This window comes from Prionailurus viverrinus, chromosome A1 (assembly GCF_022837055.1).
Source record: "Prionailurus viverrinus isolate Anna chromosome A1, UM_Priviv_1.0, whole genome shotgun sequence".
Taxonomy (NCBI): Eukaryota; Metazoa; Chordata; class Mammalia; order Carnivora; family Felidae; genus Prionailurus; species Prionailurus viverrinus.
The window spans coordinates 141,602,442-141,622,235 of record NC_062561.1 but is presented as its reverse complement, the minus strand read 5'-3'; the positions used below and the strand labels follow the sequence as shown (position 1 = coordinate 141,622,235).

General features: G+C 44.0%; 1 protein-coding gene across 1 annotated transcript; it reads right to left on the bottom strand.

Moving 5' to 3' along the window:
- Positions 1-2,654: 2,654 nt before the first annotated feature.
- Positions 2,655-19,543, bottom strand: F2R (coagulation factor II thrombin receptor). The gene is made up of 2 exons (XM_047846482.1): positions 19,253-19,543; positions 2,655-5,088 (listed from the first exon to the last, which is right to left on the bottom strand). Exons 1-2 carry the CDS (start codon positions 19,338-19,340, stop codon positions 3,893-3,895), a joined length of 1,284 nt encoding a protein of 427 aa, XP_047702438.1. The 5' UTR covers positions 19,341-19,543; the 3' UTR covers positions 2,655-3,892.
- Positions 19,544-19,794: the final 251 nt, after the last annotated feature.

The window sequence follows — 19,794 nt, the reverse complement described above, 5'->3', positions numbered from 1 at the left end:
TGACTGTTTTCCTGCTTAATTTTTATGACACCTGGGGGAAGATAAGCTTCTAGTGGAGGGTCCAGGCCTCACACACTTAAAAAGCTTGGTCATAAACACTGCTTAACTTTTTCCACTTGCTCACAGAGCTCAAGACTTCCTAAAGGATACGCCAACATTTAAAACGATTTCTTACATTCATAAGTATAACCTCAAATTTTCCATATTTATATTCAACAGCCAAATATTCTATTTCCTTAAAAATCCTATTTTTGACTAGGTGGAAAAAACAAACATTTTTCCGTTAAGAAAATTCAGGGGCGCCTGGGTGGCTCAGTCAGCTAAGCATCCGACTCTTGGTTTTGGTTCAGGTCATGTTCTCACGGTTTTGTGAGTTCGAGCTCCACATGGGGCTCTGCACTGACAGTGCAGAGCCTGCTTGGGATTCTCTGTCTCCCTCTCTGCCTCTGCCCCACTCACATTCTGTCTCTCTCGAAATAAACTCAAAAAAAATTTTTTTTTTTCAACGTTTTTATTTATTTATTTTTGGGACAGAGAGAGACAGAGCATGAACGGGGGAGGGGCAGAGAGAGAGGGAGACACAGAATCGGAAACAGGCTCCAGGCTCTGAGCCATCAGCCCAGAGCCTGACGCGGGGCTCGAACTCACGGACCGCGAGATCATGACCTGGCTGATGTTGGACGCTTAACCGACTGCGCCACCCAGGCGCCCCTCAAAAATTTTTTTAAAAAAGAGAATTCAAATGTGTTGTTTTGACCTCAAACATATTTTGAAAAATAACAACAATAGAGTTTAAAGGTCACTTTCTGTTTAGGGTAGGCATCCTATTTCTGGTGGCCATGAGCTGGGCCTACTTCAACATACCCAATCCTGAAACATTTGTGGAGCATGTGGGCCTCAGAAACTTAAGCCTGTATATTAACTTAAAAATTTTTTGTGTTAACAGAATTCTTATTCAGTTGAAAACAATTTTTGTTGACAATGAATGTAGAAATATGTTACTAGAGTTTTTCTTGCTGATTTTCACCTCCTAGAGGTAGTATTTTGCTTTTAATTCTCTCTCCTGCCTCCTTGCCCCCTGCCCCAGGGAGCATTACATGGCAAAGGACTGTCACTCAAGGGCAATCCTTCTTGAGGTTTCGATATACCCTACTGGCTCTGACATTTCATTGCTGTCTTCATTAGGAAAGAACTGCAGATTCTGTTCGTGATGCCTACAACCCAGGAATCTGAACATATTCTCAATGGTACAACCTTCCATTCTCTTAAGAAGGAATTAAAAAAAAAAAAGATACAGAAAGTTCATCATCCAATTCCTTTGTTCTTCCAGATCCATTCTCCATGCTCCAAGAAACAAACCTTTATGGACTGGGCCACCCAGGTTCCCTTGACCTCTGAGTTTAGGTTAAGACCAGAAGCAAGACGAGGAGGTACCACGATTGAGTCGTCAGAGGGTTGAGGGAAAGGTCAGAGTATTCCCTCCTCCACCGCCTTTAGACCTGGGGGTGTAAAGGCATCCTCGAACTGCTAGCCCCTGGGGTGCTTCATCATCCCCTGTGGGTTCCCTTGACCCTGTCCACATCAGTGCACATCGCCTCTTCATTAAATACTGTTCAGCTAAGCCCTAAGACTGGCCTTCCTGCCAGGACCCTGGTAGATCCAGTCAAAATTTATTCCAAACAAATACCAAGCAAACTTTGATGTTTATTAATATGTTATATACATTTTTTTAAAAAACAGAAAACATAAAAACAATGACATAAGTATACAATGATAACATAGTAATGATAGTCATATAAAGTCAGAGGTATATTAATATTTCAGACTGAATAAACAATCTCCACTGAGTTGAATAAAATATAGTAACTAAGTTAATAAAACCCATGCTAAAAAAATAAAATCGATGTTAGCTTATCCTTACATTATGTTCTTTCATGTAAATTATTCTATGGCACTTGGAAAGCGTTTGCTCTTTTGAAAAGGTAAACATTTGCCTTGAAACTGTTTTATTTTTTTGTTTAAAAGGCCAACATTGCTCCATAAGGAAAAAATATACATTTCAAAGTAATTTTCAAATTATTTTGTCAAATCCATGAGAATTTCCTGTACTTGATATGAATCATGGGGTTAAAAAATGCTTTTAAAATCATCTCATTAACTCTTAAAAAAAAAGTAAATGGAAAAAAAATAATTTTCCTAGATTTCAAAGTCAGTTTTAATTTCTCCTATTATTTCTCATCAAACTAGCATAAATGATTCTTTAAAAATTTTTTAATTTTGAAAACATTTGTAAATAAATAGTGTTCAACCAGCGTAGAACGGAAGACTTGTTTTTTAAAAATGTAATTCCTGTATTGTGTTATGTTTTCATCTGAAGTTATAACCATTGGAAACAGTAGCCCAAAATGTTCAAAGTTCTTCAACTGACGATCCTTGCTGGTATGAAACTTGCATGGTTACACTGGGCTAAAAAAGCTTCTTTAGATAAGGACATATTTACTTATCATACACATACCACACCCTGTACTGGTCTACTTCGTTCTTTTTTTTTTTTTTTTTTTAATTTTTTTTTTTTAACGTTTATTTATTTTTGAGACAGAGAGAGACAGAGCATGAACGGGGGAGGGTCAGAGAGAGAGGGAGACACAGAATCTGAAGCAGGCTCCAGGCTCTGAGCTGTCAGCACAGAGCCGGACGTGGGGCTCGAACTCACGGACCGTGAGATCGTGACCTGAGCCGAAGTCAGACACTTAACCGACTGAGCCACCCAGGCGCCCTACTTCGTTCTTTTTGAGGGCAGGTCTCAGTCGCAGTCAACTCTGTATGCCCAGCACCCATCATTGTGCCCAGAGCACACAACGTGTGTTCATGTTTGCTCCATGAGTGTTTCCATCTGAGAATGGTCCTTGTGAGATAATTGCTGGAAGTGAATGGGACCTCCTTCTCTATTCTTAAAATGGGCAGAGAAAAGTCTTTTACGTTCATTATCTCCTGGGATAGTACAACCTACTTTGCCAAATTCTAATGAACAAGAGAGTTCACAGCCAGCCCTTGTGGGAACCGCAGGAGGAGAAAGTAAGGGTGGTGGCCCTGGTTCTGATCTCTGGGAGGCTCAGCTGGAGGGTTTGTGACCAGTCCGTGTCTGAAATGGCCCTGCTTTGTATCTATTGCTTGGAGTCCTCCATCCGGGGCAGGCTACTTTGAAAGCCAACCTAAGGTCACTCGTGGGACCTATGCTCATTCTTGCTTTACATACAGAGGGCGTGAGACATCTATCTGTTTTCATAATCTAAAGAATTCAAACTTTGATACGTTTAAAATGAAAAACAGTAGAACCTTTTCTACACACAGATAGTGCTAAGTCTTGTCCCTTAATAACTTAAACATTGCTGTTGAACAATTTCAAAACACATTTATTTGCAAAAGCCGTATGAGTCCAAACCACGGAATCCCTCCCTATTGATGAACATCTTCAGACGTTCACCCACCAACCTAAACTTTGCACATAAAATCAGAAAACTAGGGTTTATTTCCTAGGGGGGGAAAAGACAGGGTTTCAAAGTGCCTATTCTATACTGCGCTCCAAATGATACAAACACATGTGTGTGTATGTATGCACATACACACATACATAGTAAGTCACATAAATATATAAAAAAATGACAGTTATTACTGTAGCACTGGCAAAACTCTTGGAATAACACTGTTTTCTATTCTTGTTATCTTTTCCTATAACTAATAGATATGATTAATGGCTCTCATAAGAAAGAGGCATGCAAATTATAGATGTGTTGCTTTTGATCACAAATACCTTTTTGGCAAGGAATAATAGAATCCTCAGGTTACTCACTTTTTTAATCTTTTCTTTTCAACTAACTGGCAGTCCCTTTCCCTAAGTTAAGAGCTTTTTGTATATGCTATTACTGAGGTTACTAGAGCAAGTATCCACTTTACTTGCCATCAACTGACCACTGCTGTTATAGCTGCTGGGATCAGAACTTTCTTTGCAGCATAGGATACTGTAGAGGTACCTCTGGCACTCAGAGGAAGCATAATAGTAAATCAAGGGATCAATGCAACAGCTTATGCTGCTAACACAGACACACAGGAGGTAGGCAAAGTAGGTGGCTTCTGCCATGGAATCTTGAGAAAGGAATGAGTAATGCACAATCAGGAGGACATTTGTGGGTCCAAAGCAAATGATGAAGATGCAGAAAACAGCAAGCGACAAGAACAAAGCCCGGGACTTCTTGCTCCGGTTGGCAACGGCGGAGGAGCTAAGACATCGAATGATAGACACGTAACAGATTGTGGAAATGATTAGCGGTACAAAGAAGAAGACAGCAGAAAAGGCTGAGAAGTAAAAGGCATAATAGTCTTCGAGAAGGGTTTTATTGAGCACGTCATGGCAGGTGGTTATGTTGAGCCCCGGCATCTGGGTGGTTTGCTCCTTGAGGAGGAGAGGCACCACCCCGGCGATGGCCATAGCCCAAATGGCCAAACAAGTGAAGGAGGCCCTTCCCAGAGTGCGCCAGGAGAGGGACTGGATGGGGTACACCACAGCCAAAAACCGGTCAATGCTAATGACTGTCATGAGCATGATGGAGGCGTACATGTTACAGTAAAATGCTGCAGTGACGAAGCGACACATCTCGGACCCAAATTTCCAATCAGTGCCGGAGAAGTAGTAGCTGATCTTGAACGGGAGTACTGACACAAACAGCACGTCTGCTGTGGCCAGATGTAACATGTACACCACAGCAGGCTTCTTGATCTTCATCTTCAGGATGAACACGAGGATGGCCATGACATTCAGAGGAAGGCTTACGACGAACACACCAGTGTAGACGGAGGGGATAAAAAGCGTCAGCCAGGCACTGGTCAGATATCCTGAGGTATCTTTCGAGATGGGCAGAGAGGACGGTATTTGAAGACGATGGCTTCTGTTGATGGAGCTTAATCTGTCTTCAGGGAACCCACTTCCGTTTTTCGTCTCGTTGTCTTCCAGTGGGAATGGTTCAAATCTGTCATTGGTGTTCTTGAAAAAAAATGACCGGAGGTCCAAGGTAACATTGGGTGCTTTTGACTCTTAAAAAAAAAAAAAAGAAAAGAAAAGAAAAAAAAGAGAACAAATTAAAAAGGCAAACTAGAGAGTACATTTTATTTTTATTTTTTGTGTTCTTACTAGGAGAGTGGTAAAGAGCAAGTAATGCACAATGGGTTACAGATCGTATCAGGGAATTAGCTGACTCAGAATACCGTACAGCATTTTTTGTTGGCACAAGCAAACACTTAAAACTCTGCTCTTCAGAATGACAGAGGGGGGAAAATAAGGACAGAGGGGAATGATATGTTTTCGGAGATATACCCTGAAGGCATCAGGAAAGGATGAGGGCCTGACGTGAAGGAAAACAGCAGCGACTTCTTTTCCACACTACCTGCCGTCTCTATAAACCAATCACTCCCAGGCTCTATGACTTTGTTTTCCTCCACAGGCCTTCGTGTGTGTATTTTCTCCATTTAGTTTGCAGACACCCCTTGAAACCCATCCTTCCCAATGGAAACATCTGCAGGAAGGTGAGGGGACTTCCTCAGTTATGGAGCTAGAGCCAAACTCAGAGTAGGACTGAGGACTCCCATTTCCATGGCCATTGTCCATGTGACAGGAGTTTTCCTCTACTATCTTCAGTGTGTTTACACAGTAGGATGTCCCAAATGTCTCATCACATTTGGACCCAAACCACAGTCCTTCGGGTCATCTTCCAATATAACCACAAGGTGCACACCACCTAGGTCATCTTCCTTCTCCTTCCTGAGCAGGTCTGTGGAGGAGCAGATATTCTGGGCTGATGGCCTTCCTCAGTTGAGTTCCAGAATGCTACCTGCATCAACGCCGATGCCAGGCTAACCAGGCTCTTCTGAGTGTCAACCAGAAGTCAAAACAAAGGCTCAGTTGCAGACTTCCTCCTTTTACCATCATCTTCTACCAAAAGCACCCAATGAAAGTGTTCATCAAAGAATGGCCACACTGAGCTGCTGGAACTCCACCAGCTGTTCCTTCTGGAGAGCTTCGGCTAAAATTCTGCCATTCAGGAGACATGGACAAAGAGCCTTTGTTGGGCCTTGGGAAGCTGACAACTGGGAAAGAAACCACAGAGGAAGAAGGGCAAAGCCTCCATCACTGAAAGTGCCCTCAACAATGGCTGGACATGCAGGTCCCTGAGAAGTGATGTTAGAGACTTAAAATCTGGCTACAAATTGATAAATACAGTGAATTGTCAAACTTTTGTTCTCATCTGTCAGTGGTGGACCCTTTGTGCAAACAAACGCTTACAGAGAGAGGCATAATGTAACAGAAGAGATAGTGTCCCACCGGACCCGACCATCCCTTAGATAAAAATTACAAACTCTTGACCTTCTGCCTCCCTCCAGTCAATGACCTGAAGGCATTTAGGTTCATCAGGTAGTACTGGGGAGAGGAGGAATGAATATTGAAAGAAAGGATGGTGTCCAGTGACTTTCTCGTTTTCTTGACTTTCTTGTTTAGCTTGAGGGAAGGCCAAAATCAGTGGCACAGAAGATAGCTAAAACTGAGATAAAAAAAAAACCCAGTTTCCGGCCTGAAGAACCAGAGGACAGAGTTCAGGGCCATTCTAGTCACTGGCAAGTGAGGAGAGAATTCTAGAAAGGAAAAAAGTCAGAGAGGGGAGTCCTAAGTTCCAATGTGCATTTGCCCTGGCCTGTGGCTGACTCTGGAATCACGTACATGTAAGTGTAAAAAGCAGCCCTGCTGAAGACAGAAGAGCTGAAGCGGCGTTGTTGCTCAAGATGGAGAGTTTGCAGTTTGAGTCCAACCAAATTTATTGCCTGCTACAGCAAAAACACCACAATTCTTCAGAGAAATAAAACAAAATCCTGAGTCTGTAGAACAGCAATGTCCAGGATATAATCCAAAATCATCTGACACAAGAAGAATCAGAGAAACGTGACCCAGTCTTAAGAAAAACGATCATCGGTGGAAACCAATCCCATGATGATCCAGATGTTGGACTTAGCAGATAAGGATTTTAAAGGATGTGTTGCAATGAACTAAAGGGAACTATTTCATTGAAATGAATGAAAAAATAGGCACTATCAGCAAAGAAATCAACCAACGGAAATTCTAGAACTAGAAAATAAAATACCATCGATTGGCATCTATTTCCAAAACAAGGAGCACAGCTAGAGGAGAACAGGGACTGGAGGTGAAAGGTTGAGGTGAGGCTACCTCAGCAAGGTCCTAAGTGGGCCCCTGAGGGTGAAGGGGTGGCCTGGCGTGAAGGGGAGATCTGTCACCAGGAAGGACAAATGTCTCCAGGGGTGAGCTTCTGAGGAAACATGTATGTCTCGATTATTCCTCAAGGGTAAGAAACCATTCCTACGAATATCTGAATCTCTAGCATCCTGCACATGGTAGGCGCTCCTTAAGTTGGCTTTTATTCCCAGATTTGCCTTCTGATATTGGCTCTGTCAGGAATCACTTAACCTTTCCGAACTCAGTCTCAGAATCATAAGAATGGGATTCATGTACCTGTCTGGCCTACAAATCTGGAGCCAGGTGCATCCCGTGTGAATTAGGACATACGGTAACTTTGTAAACTATAAAAATTAATCAGTGTAAGAAATTAATATCATCCTCCTTTCACTTCAAGGGAAGCTTGCTTTTAGACACAATTGTTTGCTTACTCTCATTATTTTTAGAGTTTACTTATTTATTTTGAGAGAGAGAGTACATGCACGCATGGGGAGGGGAGGGGCAGAGAGAGAGGGAGCGAGAATCCCAAGCAGGATCTGCACTGCCAGCACAGAACCCAATGTGGGGCTCAATCCCACAAACTGTGAGATCAAGACCTATGCCAAAATCATGAGTCGGATGCTTAAGTGAATGAGCCACCCACATGCCCCTACTCTCAATTATTTTAAATTAAAATGGAATCTATGCACCTCTTCCCTACTGTTTAGCAATATTTAATTTTTCAGTGTGATGAGGAACATGAACAGGTTGTAAAGTATATAGCCCCAGCATTCAGAGATGCAAATCAAATTTCAAATTCACAGCCTTTTCCGGAAGTATAACTTTCTTCCCTTTGTGATGCATCTAACTTAATCTGTGTGCATACTGACCCAGTCACAGGGAGGCCTAACACCACTAAGAATAGCCCCTGTGGGATGTGAGGCTACCTCGGGGTCATAATGAATAAGTCAGAACTGAAGGAAAAGAATGAATGGGTTCTGGCATTTTAATACCACAAAGATAAGTGTCCTTAAAAATGCTGACCCGGGGTGCTGGGTGGCTCAGTTGGTTAAGCTTCTGATTCTTGGTTTTGGCTCAGGTCATAACCACATAGTTTGTGAATTCAAGCCCCATGTCAGGTTCTGTGCTGCCAGTGCGGAGCCTGTTTGGGATTCTCTCTCTCTCTCTCTCTCTCTCTCTCTCTCTCTCTCTCTCAAAATAAATAAACTTAAAAGAAAAAGCTGACCTAGAAGAACCTAAAGATAACACAATCTTACTCTGCAGTTTGGAAACCTGGCCTGATTAAGGACTTCCGTCATGCATGGAGGGAAAAAGTACACACACACAGGCCCGCACAGACAGGTATGAATTCAGACATTACCTAGAGGAATGACATAATTTGAAAACCACTGAGCACTTATAACTAAGCCTCTTAGACACTATCTCTTCATCTGAAAATAAAACTGTTGTTGGGTTTTACTCTATGTTTAGTACTCTGGCATTAAGTATTTGCTTTAAAAAAATTTCTTCCCTGGCTAGGTCTTTTTAGGCAGTATGGTGTTTATAACGGAAACATTATACCCATTGAGACAGGACATTTTTACAGGCTGGAGCCCAGGAGGAATGCATAATCCCTTGATTAAATATCATTACCTAAGGCGTCACCTTTTCTTGCTACTATAGGTTTGATATTTTGGTTTTTCTGGAATTAAAAAATGTCAGGAAAAAAATTTTTGATTTAAGTATATACCAGCATCAAAGAAAGAACAAAACCAATTCCAAATAAATAGACATATCCAACTAACTCAAGCCCCTTAGGCTGAAATTCAGTTTGAGTATCTCCCTTTTTCTCCCATCCTGGCACAGCTCACAGGTCAAGGAGAAAGCGCCTGTCAGTGTGCCAAACACTCTCTCAATTCATCTGTGGTTTTGTTGTTAAGCTATGGTTTCAAACACACAAAAAGCAGCTCAAGTCCTAAAATCAGTTCTCATACTCCTTGCTAAGTTTCACTCCATTTAGGTTTCTCTTACATGACCCTAGAGTCGTTTTGTGGTTCAATACAGCACACTGCTAAATGCTTAAATATGGACTCTCTAACTCTGGAGAAAGTCAGGCCATGCTTCATTTATCTTTGATGAGATCTAGCGTGGAAGCAGAGTGGTGACTAGATTCGGTACCGAGGTCCCTTGGGATCCTGGAATTTACACCATGCCAGCCTCCGCTGAAGCACCAGCCTTGGTTCTGACTCAGAGCTCCGGCCTACAGGGCTTTTGCTTTGTAGGAATTAGCAAAGCAGAAGTCTCAGGACCTTGCCCACATTGCCACACAGAGCAGGACAGCTGTACCCTGCACTTCTCCACAAGTGAATCAACACTACAGACTAAAGAGAAGTAGAGAAGAAGTTGATGGAAAATTAACAGAAACATATTAATTCCATCAAATGACAAACAGCAAAATTACTGGAATACTCCACTGCCTCAAATGCAAATACACACCATTTTCCAATATAAAGAACCAGAGCTCCTGAAAGAAATGGCTAGTTCCAGATGTGGGGTAAGAAATACACTAGCTGAATCTCTATTCTTTAAAGAATATTAGGGTCAAAAAAAAAAAAAAGAATATTAGGGTCGGGTTCGACTCTGGAGTCTGGGCTCTCACTGGCCAAGGTGTGACAATTGACCACCAAAAGAATAATGAATGACAAGAGTGACTTAAAACATTTGAAATATGTCATATATGTTAAGATCCAGGAGTCCATAATGGTCCATAAGGAAAATGAAACCTTTTTGGTCACCTCTGGAGGAAATGAGGGGACCCTGTACAAAAATTGGTAAATAAAAGCAAGATTCAAGCATTTACCCTGCCTTTTCTTTTTTTTTTTTTTTTTTTAATTTATTTTATTTTTTTAATTTTTTTTTTTCAACGTTTATTTATTTTTGGGACAGAGAGAGACAGAGCATGAACGGGGGAGGGGCAGAGAGAGAGGGAGACACAGAATCGGAAACAGGCTCCAGGCTCTGAGCCATCAGCCCAGAGCCCGACGCGGGGCTCGAACTCACGGACCGCGAGATCGTGACCTGGCTGAAGTCGGACGCTTAACCGACTGCGCCACCCAGGCGCCCCTACCCTGCCTTTTCTATATAAATTGTATTTTCAGGGAAACAAAACAGTCAATGAGAGAAGGTTCTTTTTTATAAAATAATTCCAGCTCACAAACGCAGAAACAATAACAGATTTAGGAAAGCATCGTTTGGAAGCTCTTGGTGAAAAAAGGGACTCAGTCTAATCAGGAGTGGTCACTAAAGCCAGTGGATGAGAGGTGGATAGAAAACTTCATAACAGCCGGAGCAAGCAAGCAAATGCCTGAATCGGCTGAGTAATCTTTTTTTTTTTTAAGATTTCATTCTTCTTTTCTCCTACTGAGTAATCTCACGATCACAAAAAGAGAGGCAATCCTGAGATGCATCAGAAGTACACAGTACCACTGCCGATTTAGTCTTACAAAAATCCAAACCCGAATCTGATCAAGCCTGCTGATGTACCTACCATGTGACAGAAAATGCAGGCGACAGATTGGCACGATGAACCACCAACCCTATGTGACGCAGCTGGCCGGATCCAGCGGGCAGGGGAGGCTCCGTGACAAATGACCCAGTTTCTTTGAAAAATAAACAGCCATGAAAAAGGAGGAGAGGGGAAATAGTTACAGAGTAAAAGAGATTTAAGAGACATACCAACCCAATGCCAAGGTTGGCTTTCTTTGATCCTGATTCAAACAAAACAACTGTAAAAAGGCATCTATGAGACAATCAGCAAAATCTGAATGCTGACTGAATAGTGCATGATATCAAAAAATTGATGTTCATTTTTTTAGGTGATATAATGGTGTTATGGTTATACATTAAAAAAAAAAAAAAGAGTTCTTATCTCTGAGGATATATGTCAATGCATCTGTGGATGAAATGATGTGTGTGTCTGGGATTTGCTTTAATATTGTTCAGTTGGGGAGGAAGAAAAGTGAGGTGTAGGTAAAACAAAATATGGGGAATAATTATACTGTTCACTTTTGGGTATGTTTGAAAGTTTTCATAATAAAAGGTACAAAAAAAAAAGGAACAACAAATATTGTATGCATAATTACTTACTCCTAGAAACTAAGGACAAGGGTTTTTGCTTGTTTTCCTTTTATTTTAGTCTTGAAGGGAAAAAAATTCATGAATGTGTAAATGAACATTGTTTTACATTTAATGAATTCATGCAATACCAACTCCTCAAAGGCTTTTCTGGAATATGGAGGAGTTGTTATGAAAAACACTTAACATGTGTTGAACACCTACTCTGTGCTAGGTACTTCATGACTTACCTCATATAACTCTAACATTTCTACAAGATAAGTATTATAATCCCTGTTGTATGGACAATATACAGAGGCACAGATAGGCTAAGTAACTAATCCAAAATCACACAGGAAGTGGAGGAGCCAGGATTTGAACCTAGATCCTCCTGGCTCCAAAGCTCATACCCTTTGAACCATACCGCATACCCTGTCTCTTTAAAAGACCTGAGGGGTGCCAGGGTGGTTAAGTGGCTGGCTCTTGATTTCGGCTCGGGTCATGATCTCGCGGTTCATGAGTTCAAGTCCCATATCAGGCTCTTCGCTGACAGTGTGGAGCCTCCTTGGGATTCTCATTCTCTCTCTCTCTGTCTCTCCCTCCATCCCTCCTTCTCTCTCTGTTCCTCCCCCACTTGTACTCTCTCTCTCTCAAACTTAATAATAAAAAAATAAGACCTGAGATTTATGACCTACTCCTAAAACAGTATAATTACTTTCCTCTAACCTTTTCAGCAAACAAATGAATGTGCCCTTCCTTGTAACTAGAGCAGACGGTACATGACCAGGTGAATATGTAACTTCAGTTGATGATGTTCTTGATCACTGCTTGGGAATTCAGGAGTCCTGCTGACCTTGGCTACACACCAATCACATGCTAACAACCTAGTTCTCACAGACACATCAGTTGTAGTACAGAGATGTTCAAGGACAAAACAGAAAAACCAATCTTTTTTTCTTGAAAAAAAATTTTTTAACGTTTATTTACTTTTGAAATAGAGAAAGACAGAGTGTGAACAGAGAAGGGGCAGGGAGAGAGGGAGACACAGAATCGGAAGCAGGCTCCAGGTTCCAAGCTGTCAGCACAGAGCCTGATGCGGGGCTCGAACTCACAAACTGTGAGATCATGACCTGAACCAAAGTTGCATGCCCAACCGACCGAGTCACCCAGACATTCCAGAAAAACTAATCTTTAAAAGAGTGTTCAAGATAGGGCAGAAGCAAAAGCAGCAATGAACAAAAGTCTCTGCTACGAGAAAAGCAGAATTAAAGGCAGAGTAAGGTAGGCACTGACCGCAAGGTTTAAAAAAGGTTACCAGTATCAGGGGCTGCTTTCCCTTCTATCCCACATCCCTGGGGCAGAGACTCAGCTGGAAGCATAGGAGAGCAAACTTAAGACGAAGCTGGGAGAGGAGTTACAGGGGAACGCAAGATAAAAGCAACCAGAAAATTTCAATGTGGGGGCACTCAAGGCTAGAACAGGCACAAAGATGACAGAAGAGAAGCGTGTGGGGTCCTAGGCTGGAGCCTCCTGGAGGCCAGGGCTTGACATGGGGGGTTAGGACACTAGCAGGCCTCTCTGGGAATAATTCTGATTCCCTGGTTTTTCCCATTCCTCCGGCCTGTTTAGTCACAAAAGTTAGAAGCCCTGAGTTCCAGGTCCTGGGAACACTGCTCTCTATAAAAACAAGCTAAAATGAAAACTAATTCACTCTAAAAGATGTTAATAATCAGTTCCTCCTGGTACTAAGCTGTCTCCATCCCCAAACCGGCCCAAGTCCTACTGCAGTCTGTAAACCTGAACTCAGACAACGTGCATTCTAGACTGTGAGAGAAACTATCACGAACAGCACTTCGTGGAAAGCAAACTCTTCTCACAAAACAAGTAAGGTTGTCAATTCTGCTAACCATGGGACAATTCACTGAGCCTGCTACACTATGCTTTACATGATGGTGGAGACTTGATAATGGTTATGAAATCAATTTAGAAGGCTTAACAAGCATTTGAAAAAGTAGAATACTGTAGAAAATACTGGACTTCATAGCACATGGTAAAGGTGAGTATAGTTCAGTAGAACTTTTATTTCATGTCTATGTATATACACAACTGCCCATGCATATTTATTGCACACACACACAACTACTGTGTCACAATAAAAAGTATATTTCTTAGTCTTTACTGTTAGCAAAAAAAAGAAAATACTGGAAAACACTATTCTACAATACTCTAATACCTGACTTCTAATTCATCATGGACTTGAAATACAGATTCCATAAGGTTCTTTCTTAAAATTAAGTAAATTTGTTTTCAAGTGCAAATTACAGGTTATTCATGTTATGTCAAAAGGCTGGTTCTTTTGAAAGTAAATAAAGAATGCATAAAGGCCTGTAATGGCTTGAAGTGACAAAACTTCATCGGATGCCTTGGGGTGGAGGAAATGGAGGTTGTAACTTCAGAGGGTTTCTGCAAATACCATCACAGGATCAGTGTGGGAGAGGGTGTTTGGAGGAATTGGACGCTCATACCCAGAAAAAACAATCTCGGCCCATGGGGAGAGCTATTTGCTCTGACAGTTCTGGGTATAAGCAAGAGAAGACAAAAGGAAGAATGACAGAAACCTCAAAATAGGGAAATAAACAAATTTCTGAATACTGAAACCAATACCAGCCTCATAGTAAAAAATAAACCAAGGCTGTGGTTCCTCATGACTCTTCCTGAATGATTTCCTAAGTATACACAGCACAGGGGAGCCTGAAAACTAGTGAGAGGAGAGTCCTCCAGAACCCAAAGGCCACATACTGTATGATGCTATTTATACAAAGTGCAGAGAAGAGGGCTGCGTGGCTGGCTCAGTTGGTGGAGCACGTGACTCTTGATCTCAGGGTGGTGAGATCGAGCCCCCAGTAGGGTGCAGAGATTATTTAAAAAATAAAATAAAATCTTTAAAAAAAAGAAAGAAAGAAATGCAGAGAAGAGGTAAACTCACAAAGACAAAAAGCAAATCTGTGGTTGCCAGGGGCTGGGGGGGAGAAGGGGGTTTAAGGGGCATGTTTTGGGGTGATGAAAATATTTTGGAACTAGACAGATGTAGTGGCTATACAACATCGTAAATGTACTAAATACCACTAAACTATGTACTTTATTATCTTTTAAAATGTTTATTTATTTTGAGAGAGAGAGAGAAAGCGTGCGTGCACATGCGAGTGGCGGAGGGGCATAGAGAAAGGACAGAGAATTCCAAGGAGGCTCCCTACTGTGGTGCAGAGCCCAACTTGGGGGATCGTGACCTGAGCCGAAATCAAGAACTGGAGGCTTACCCCACTGGGCCACCCAGGCACCCCTAAACTGTATATTTTAAAGGGGTTAATTAACACTCTGTAAACTTTACCTCAATTTAAAAATATACAGGAAAGAAAGAAAATGGAGCTCTGAGGGAAAAGAGGAATGTGTGTCTAAACAGAGGAGAGCGGGGAAGATTAGAAACCAAGGGTCTTGGAGATTCCATTGTCTCTGTGGAACTGCACACACTTAAGGCTCAGCTGAGGTCCAGTGTGTGAGGGTGACAAGGACAAAGATGAACTGAGTGAGGGAGGGGGAAGGGGCAGGGAGGGCAGTGGGAGGACGGCTGGCCAGAAGCATTTTGGAAAAGGAGCAAATTCAGAGCTGGTGAGAAAGTGCAAGTTAGGGTTCACAGCACACCAATCCATTTAGACACAAAGGGCTGAGAAATACTGAATTAGAAAGATGGAGAGAGGGGTGCAAAGGCATCCAGCAGAGAGGACATGAGAATATTCCTGAGAAGGGGCCCCCACTCCTCAGAAACATTCCCTCACACAAAGGAAGGGTGGACTAATTTAGGGGGAACCTATTATCTCTATATGTCCTATAAAAATAAACGTCAAAGACATAGGGGATGAAAAAAGTGAATGAGGGAAGGAGGGAGGGAGAGAAGGAAGAAATTAATTTAGGTAGATTTTTAGAGTAGAAGGCGACTCTTGCTTTTCATAAGAAATTTGGCTTTCAATCTTACAGAGGTTTCTGGTCTGCTTAGGGTAGAATCAGTGTCCAGTTTTGTGCCTTTTATTTAGGCTTAAGATCACAGTCTCTCAGTAACAGCCAATTAATTAGCATATTCATGAGCAGGGATGCATTTATGGCCTGTCTTATCACGTGTTTGCAAAAGTAAATGGTAGGATACCACAACCTAAGCATAAATGTTCCCTAAACACCTCCATGTGCTAGGCCTGGGCTACAGACCAATGGGGTGCAGACTTTGCGCTTTAGGTTTTCTGGAGAACCTAGGAGTTACTCTTCTCTACAGGGGGTCTGGATGTCTTCTTCTCTATGGGGAGGGGGGCGGGGGCAGGGGCCGGATAGAGAAAGCCAGAACTTAGGAAAGACAGGCTTGTGGTCAAATACCAGATCCATTTTTTGCTAGACTTGTGACTTAACCATTTGGGGTCTGTTTACCTACCTGTAAAATGGAGATGACATCTACTGAAAGGACTGTCATGAGGAATAAACAAGAAAGTGTATGTAAAGAACCTAAGCATGATGTTGCTGTAGTAGGTGCTTGATACAGAGTGGCTGTTTTTAATTAAATGTGAATACGTGGGGTGTAAGGGAGGGCATTTTGGCCAGAGGGAGTGGCAGGTGGATAGAAGCCAGAGGAAGCAGAGCTCCTTGGAGGAGGAAGTGAAGGGTGGGGCTGGGGGAAATATAGGTAATATAACAGGTTATGTAAAGAGGAGGCTGGATAGAGGCTGGGGACCCATCCTGCAAGGGGAGGGGCACCTCACTCTATGCTAAGGAGTTGGGCTTGACCTTCTGGGCAGTTGGGCAACATGTAGAATCTTCCATCCAATCCCCTCTACCATGGTCGCCGTCAGCTGTTCTCGAACCCTTTCACCCTCCAGATCCTCACAAAATTTACAAACGTCGCCCCTTGGATGTTGGCCCTCTTTAATGAAGGCAAGTCATGTCACTTACATCGCATGGATAAAGGAAAGTAAACCAGCTAATGAACTCATGAATTTCTCAATAAATGTCGGCTGAATGAACACTGGTTCTAGACTCCCTGGGGATAAATGGAAGTTTATAATCTTAACTGGAGAGATGAGATACCCACATAGTGACAGTGCAGGAAATGCCAACATGAGTGGGGACAAAAAGTCCCAAGAGCTTCAGGAAAGCTCAAACTGGTGGGCAGGGCCAGCCTGGAGGGCTTGCCAATGCCTGGGGTCTCACAGTTCCACCGATCGCATACAACCGGTTATGACAGATACTCTTTAGAGCTGCCTGTGAACGGTGATAAGAAAAAGCAGACCTATTTTTAGTTGATTTTATTAGTGATTTAAACTCTCTAAAGACAAGGCCCCACTTATTTCCTGCATGCAGGGCCCCCTCCCCCATTTGGAATTTCGGTATACTGTCTCTGAGCCTTAGTTTCAGAATGGTAACGGGATAAACATCTGCCTTGACCAAGTGTTCTGACAGGGTAAAATTAAGATACTTTGAAGTGCATATGCCTCCCAACCCAGGGTCTGACAAGGAATAGGACACTTAGCCTGAGCTCCTTTTCCTCCCTCGGTGTCCCTTCTTCTTTCCCTCCCCAAGTGGTTCCAGAATCCACTGTAGACAAATGAGTCAGTGTGTGTGTTCAGTTATCCGCCCACACCGGCTAGCCCATCTTAGCATGCACCTTCTCAGTTCATAAGGAAGAAAGCAGAGCACAAACAGCAGCCTTAACTTTACTCCTTAACAGAGACCAAGAATCTTTCCCCGAGGCCACTGCGAGGAAAGGTGACTACAGTGGGTCAGCGCTTGTATAAACTTGTCCCCAACACTACCATCCAAATCACAAACAACAATTTGTATTCTCAACAACTTGTCCCAAAATAAAATTACAAAGTCACATAATACAGCACACGTAATACCACACACAATGCTCAGTTCTCCATGTTTCCTCAAACACCCCAGGAGATAATGCCAGTTATCCACAGCAGCTTGGCTAGCTCCTGCAAAACTGGGCCTCTATCTGAAGCTTTTATTTTTCCCCAAAGCGCCGTGTCCAAACTCACCCTGAGCAAAGATGCAGAGCAGAGAAAACACTATTTTTGTCACCTCTTATTCTTTAAAAAAAAATTTTTTTTTAAATGTTTATTCATTTTTTTAATTTTTTTTTCAATGTTTTTATTTATTTTTGGGACAGAGAGAGACAGAGCATGAACGGGGGAGGGGCAGAGAGAGAGGGAGACACAGAATCAGAAACAGGCTCCAGGCTCTGAGCCATCAGCCCAGAGCCCAACGTGTTTATTCATTTTTTGACAGAGTGAGTGGGCAGGGGCAGAGAGAGAAGAAGACACAGAATCCAAAGCAAGCTCCAGGTTCTGAACTGAAAGCACAGAGCCCAACATGGGGCTCGAACTCACAGACAGTGAGATCATGACCTGAGCCGAAGCCGGACGCTTAACCAACTGAGACACCCAGGTGCCCCTTATTCTTTTTTTTTTTTTTAAGGTTTATTTGTTTATTTTGGGAGAGAGAGAACACAGCAGGGGAGGAACAAAGAGAGAAGGAGAGAGAGAATCCCAGGCAGGCTCCATCCTGTTGGTAAGAAGCCCCATCAGAGGCACGATCACACAACTCTAGGATCATGACCTGAGTCTAAACCAAGAGTAGGATGCTCAACCAACTGAACCACCCAGGCACCCCACCACCTTTTTCTTGATGCACCTACACTAGGTTCCAGTGTGAAAACAATGTCAAGTACACAATCTGTCACCCATAAGAAATCCAGCTAGAATCTGTTTGTACATGAAAAAAAATGGGGGGAGGGGCTAAAAGCTTATGAAGTACTATCGCTATGAAGAACCTGAAACATTGTTTCCCCCCTCAGCTTCAAACTAGTGTCTTTACCAGTTAAAACCAACTTCTCTGTCCTGCTTTTTAGGGGTGAGGGGCGTTTGGAAAATACATTTGGTCAAGTAGCCAGATACTTAAAAATACACACTAATGGCGAGAATTATATTCTGGTAAGCAACCTCCTCCTTGCAGCATGCCAGAAACAGAAATACGGAACTCCCATAGTGTCAAAGGGAGCCAGGTTCTGGGGAGAGATCTCTCTTTCCTCAGCTCACTTGGAAGAGTGGGTTCTGGGTAACAAAACCTCCCAGCCACCAGCACCATCACTGAGGCCGCTGCCACTGCCATCCTGTGGCTATCCTGTTATCACCATACATTCCTCACCATGAGCACCTCCCCATACACACGGCCCGTGTCAGAAGCTGCTGATACCGATTTTCTACTAAAAGTCCCCAGTACTTAGCTTTTCTCTACACCATTTTCCTCGCCCGTAGTATGTGCAAGAGAAACAATTCCAGCAAAACAAAACTTCAGCGGGAGCGCTTCTCCACTTTATGTTGAAAAGGCCAGAACGTAGACTGGTGGAGCAACCCAGGACCCGTTCTTTTTGGGGCGGTCCTGGGAGAAACAGGTCACACGGTGACAACAAAAGCAACGAGGGGCCAGGGGCCTCAGGCTTCCCCAGGAAAATGTGACCACCTCTTCCTCCTCCCTATCCAACACCACGTCTCCAGAAGGCTGCATCCTCCGAAACCAAGTGCAAAGGAGCATGGCTCATAGTCCCCGCCGGGATCTGACTGGGGGAGACTCTGGATCTCAGCTCAAATAGCTGCTTGGCTTCTGGAACAACCTGAGACAAAGGGTGCGGCCAAGGGCACCGCCGTCGAGGGGAAAGCGCAGCCTGTACCCATTCGGTCCCCTCTCCCGCCCGCTCCAATCCCGCGGGGTCCCTGGCTGCCGGGCCCACAACAAGCAGGGAGGGAATACCGGGGCAGCTCTCACCGGAATTGCCGCCTCGGGTGCGGGCCGACAGCAGGGGGCCGCACAGACTGAGTCCCGCGGCCACGAGCAGCAGCCGCCGCGGCCCCATTGTCCCGAGGCTCCGCGCGGCTCGGGCAGACGGCCCCGCCTCCGAGCGGCTCGGGTTCCCTGCGCTCTCCCTCTCGCCACGGGGTCCAGCCGCCCGCCGGGGCGCACGCGCGGGCGGGCAGAGCGCTCACTGCCTGGAGATAGAGGGAGGACGCTCCGCGTCGCCCCACTGGCCGGAGTGTCTGGTGGCGTGTGCGGTGGCTCTCCGAGGGCGCAGGCGGAGGCGGAGGCGGGGGGCGGAACCCGGGAGCGCAGGAGCCAAGGCGCACGAGCGGGGAAGGGCGCCCCCCGGCGCCGAGTGTGCGCGTCCAGGCGTTGGCCGCCCGCCACACGCTCCCCTCCCCCTCCCCCTCTCCGTGAGCCCCTCGGCCGCCGCTCCGCTGTCCCCGGCTTCGGCGATCCGGCCTCTCGCGGTGCGCCGCACCGCGCGCCCCGCCCTGCCCCGGTCCCGGCAG

Bases quoted from the DNA above. Each gene is read 5' to 3' on its own strand.
- F2R (XM_047846482.1), bottom strand. From the start codon at position 19,340: ATGGGGCCGCGGCGGCTGCTGCTCGTGGCCGCGGGACTCAGTCTGTGC. The intron at 5,089-19,252 runs GTGAGAGCTGCC...TTTTTTTTTAAG, and splicing joins CACCCGAGGCGGCAATTCCG to AGTCAAAAGCACCCAATGTT.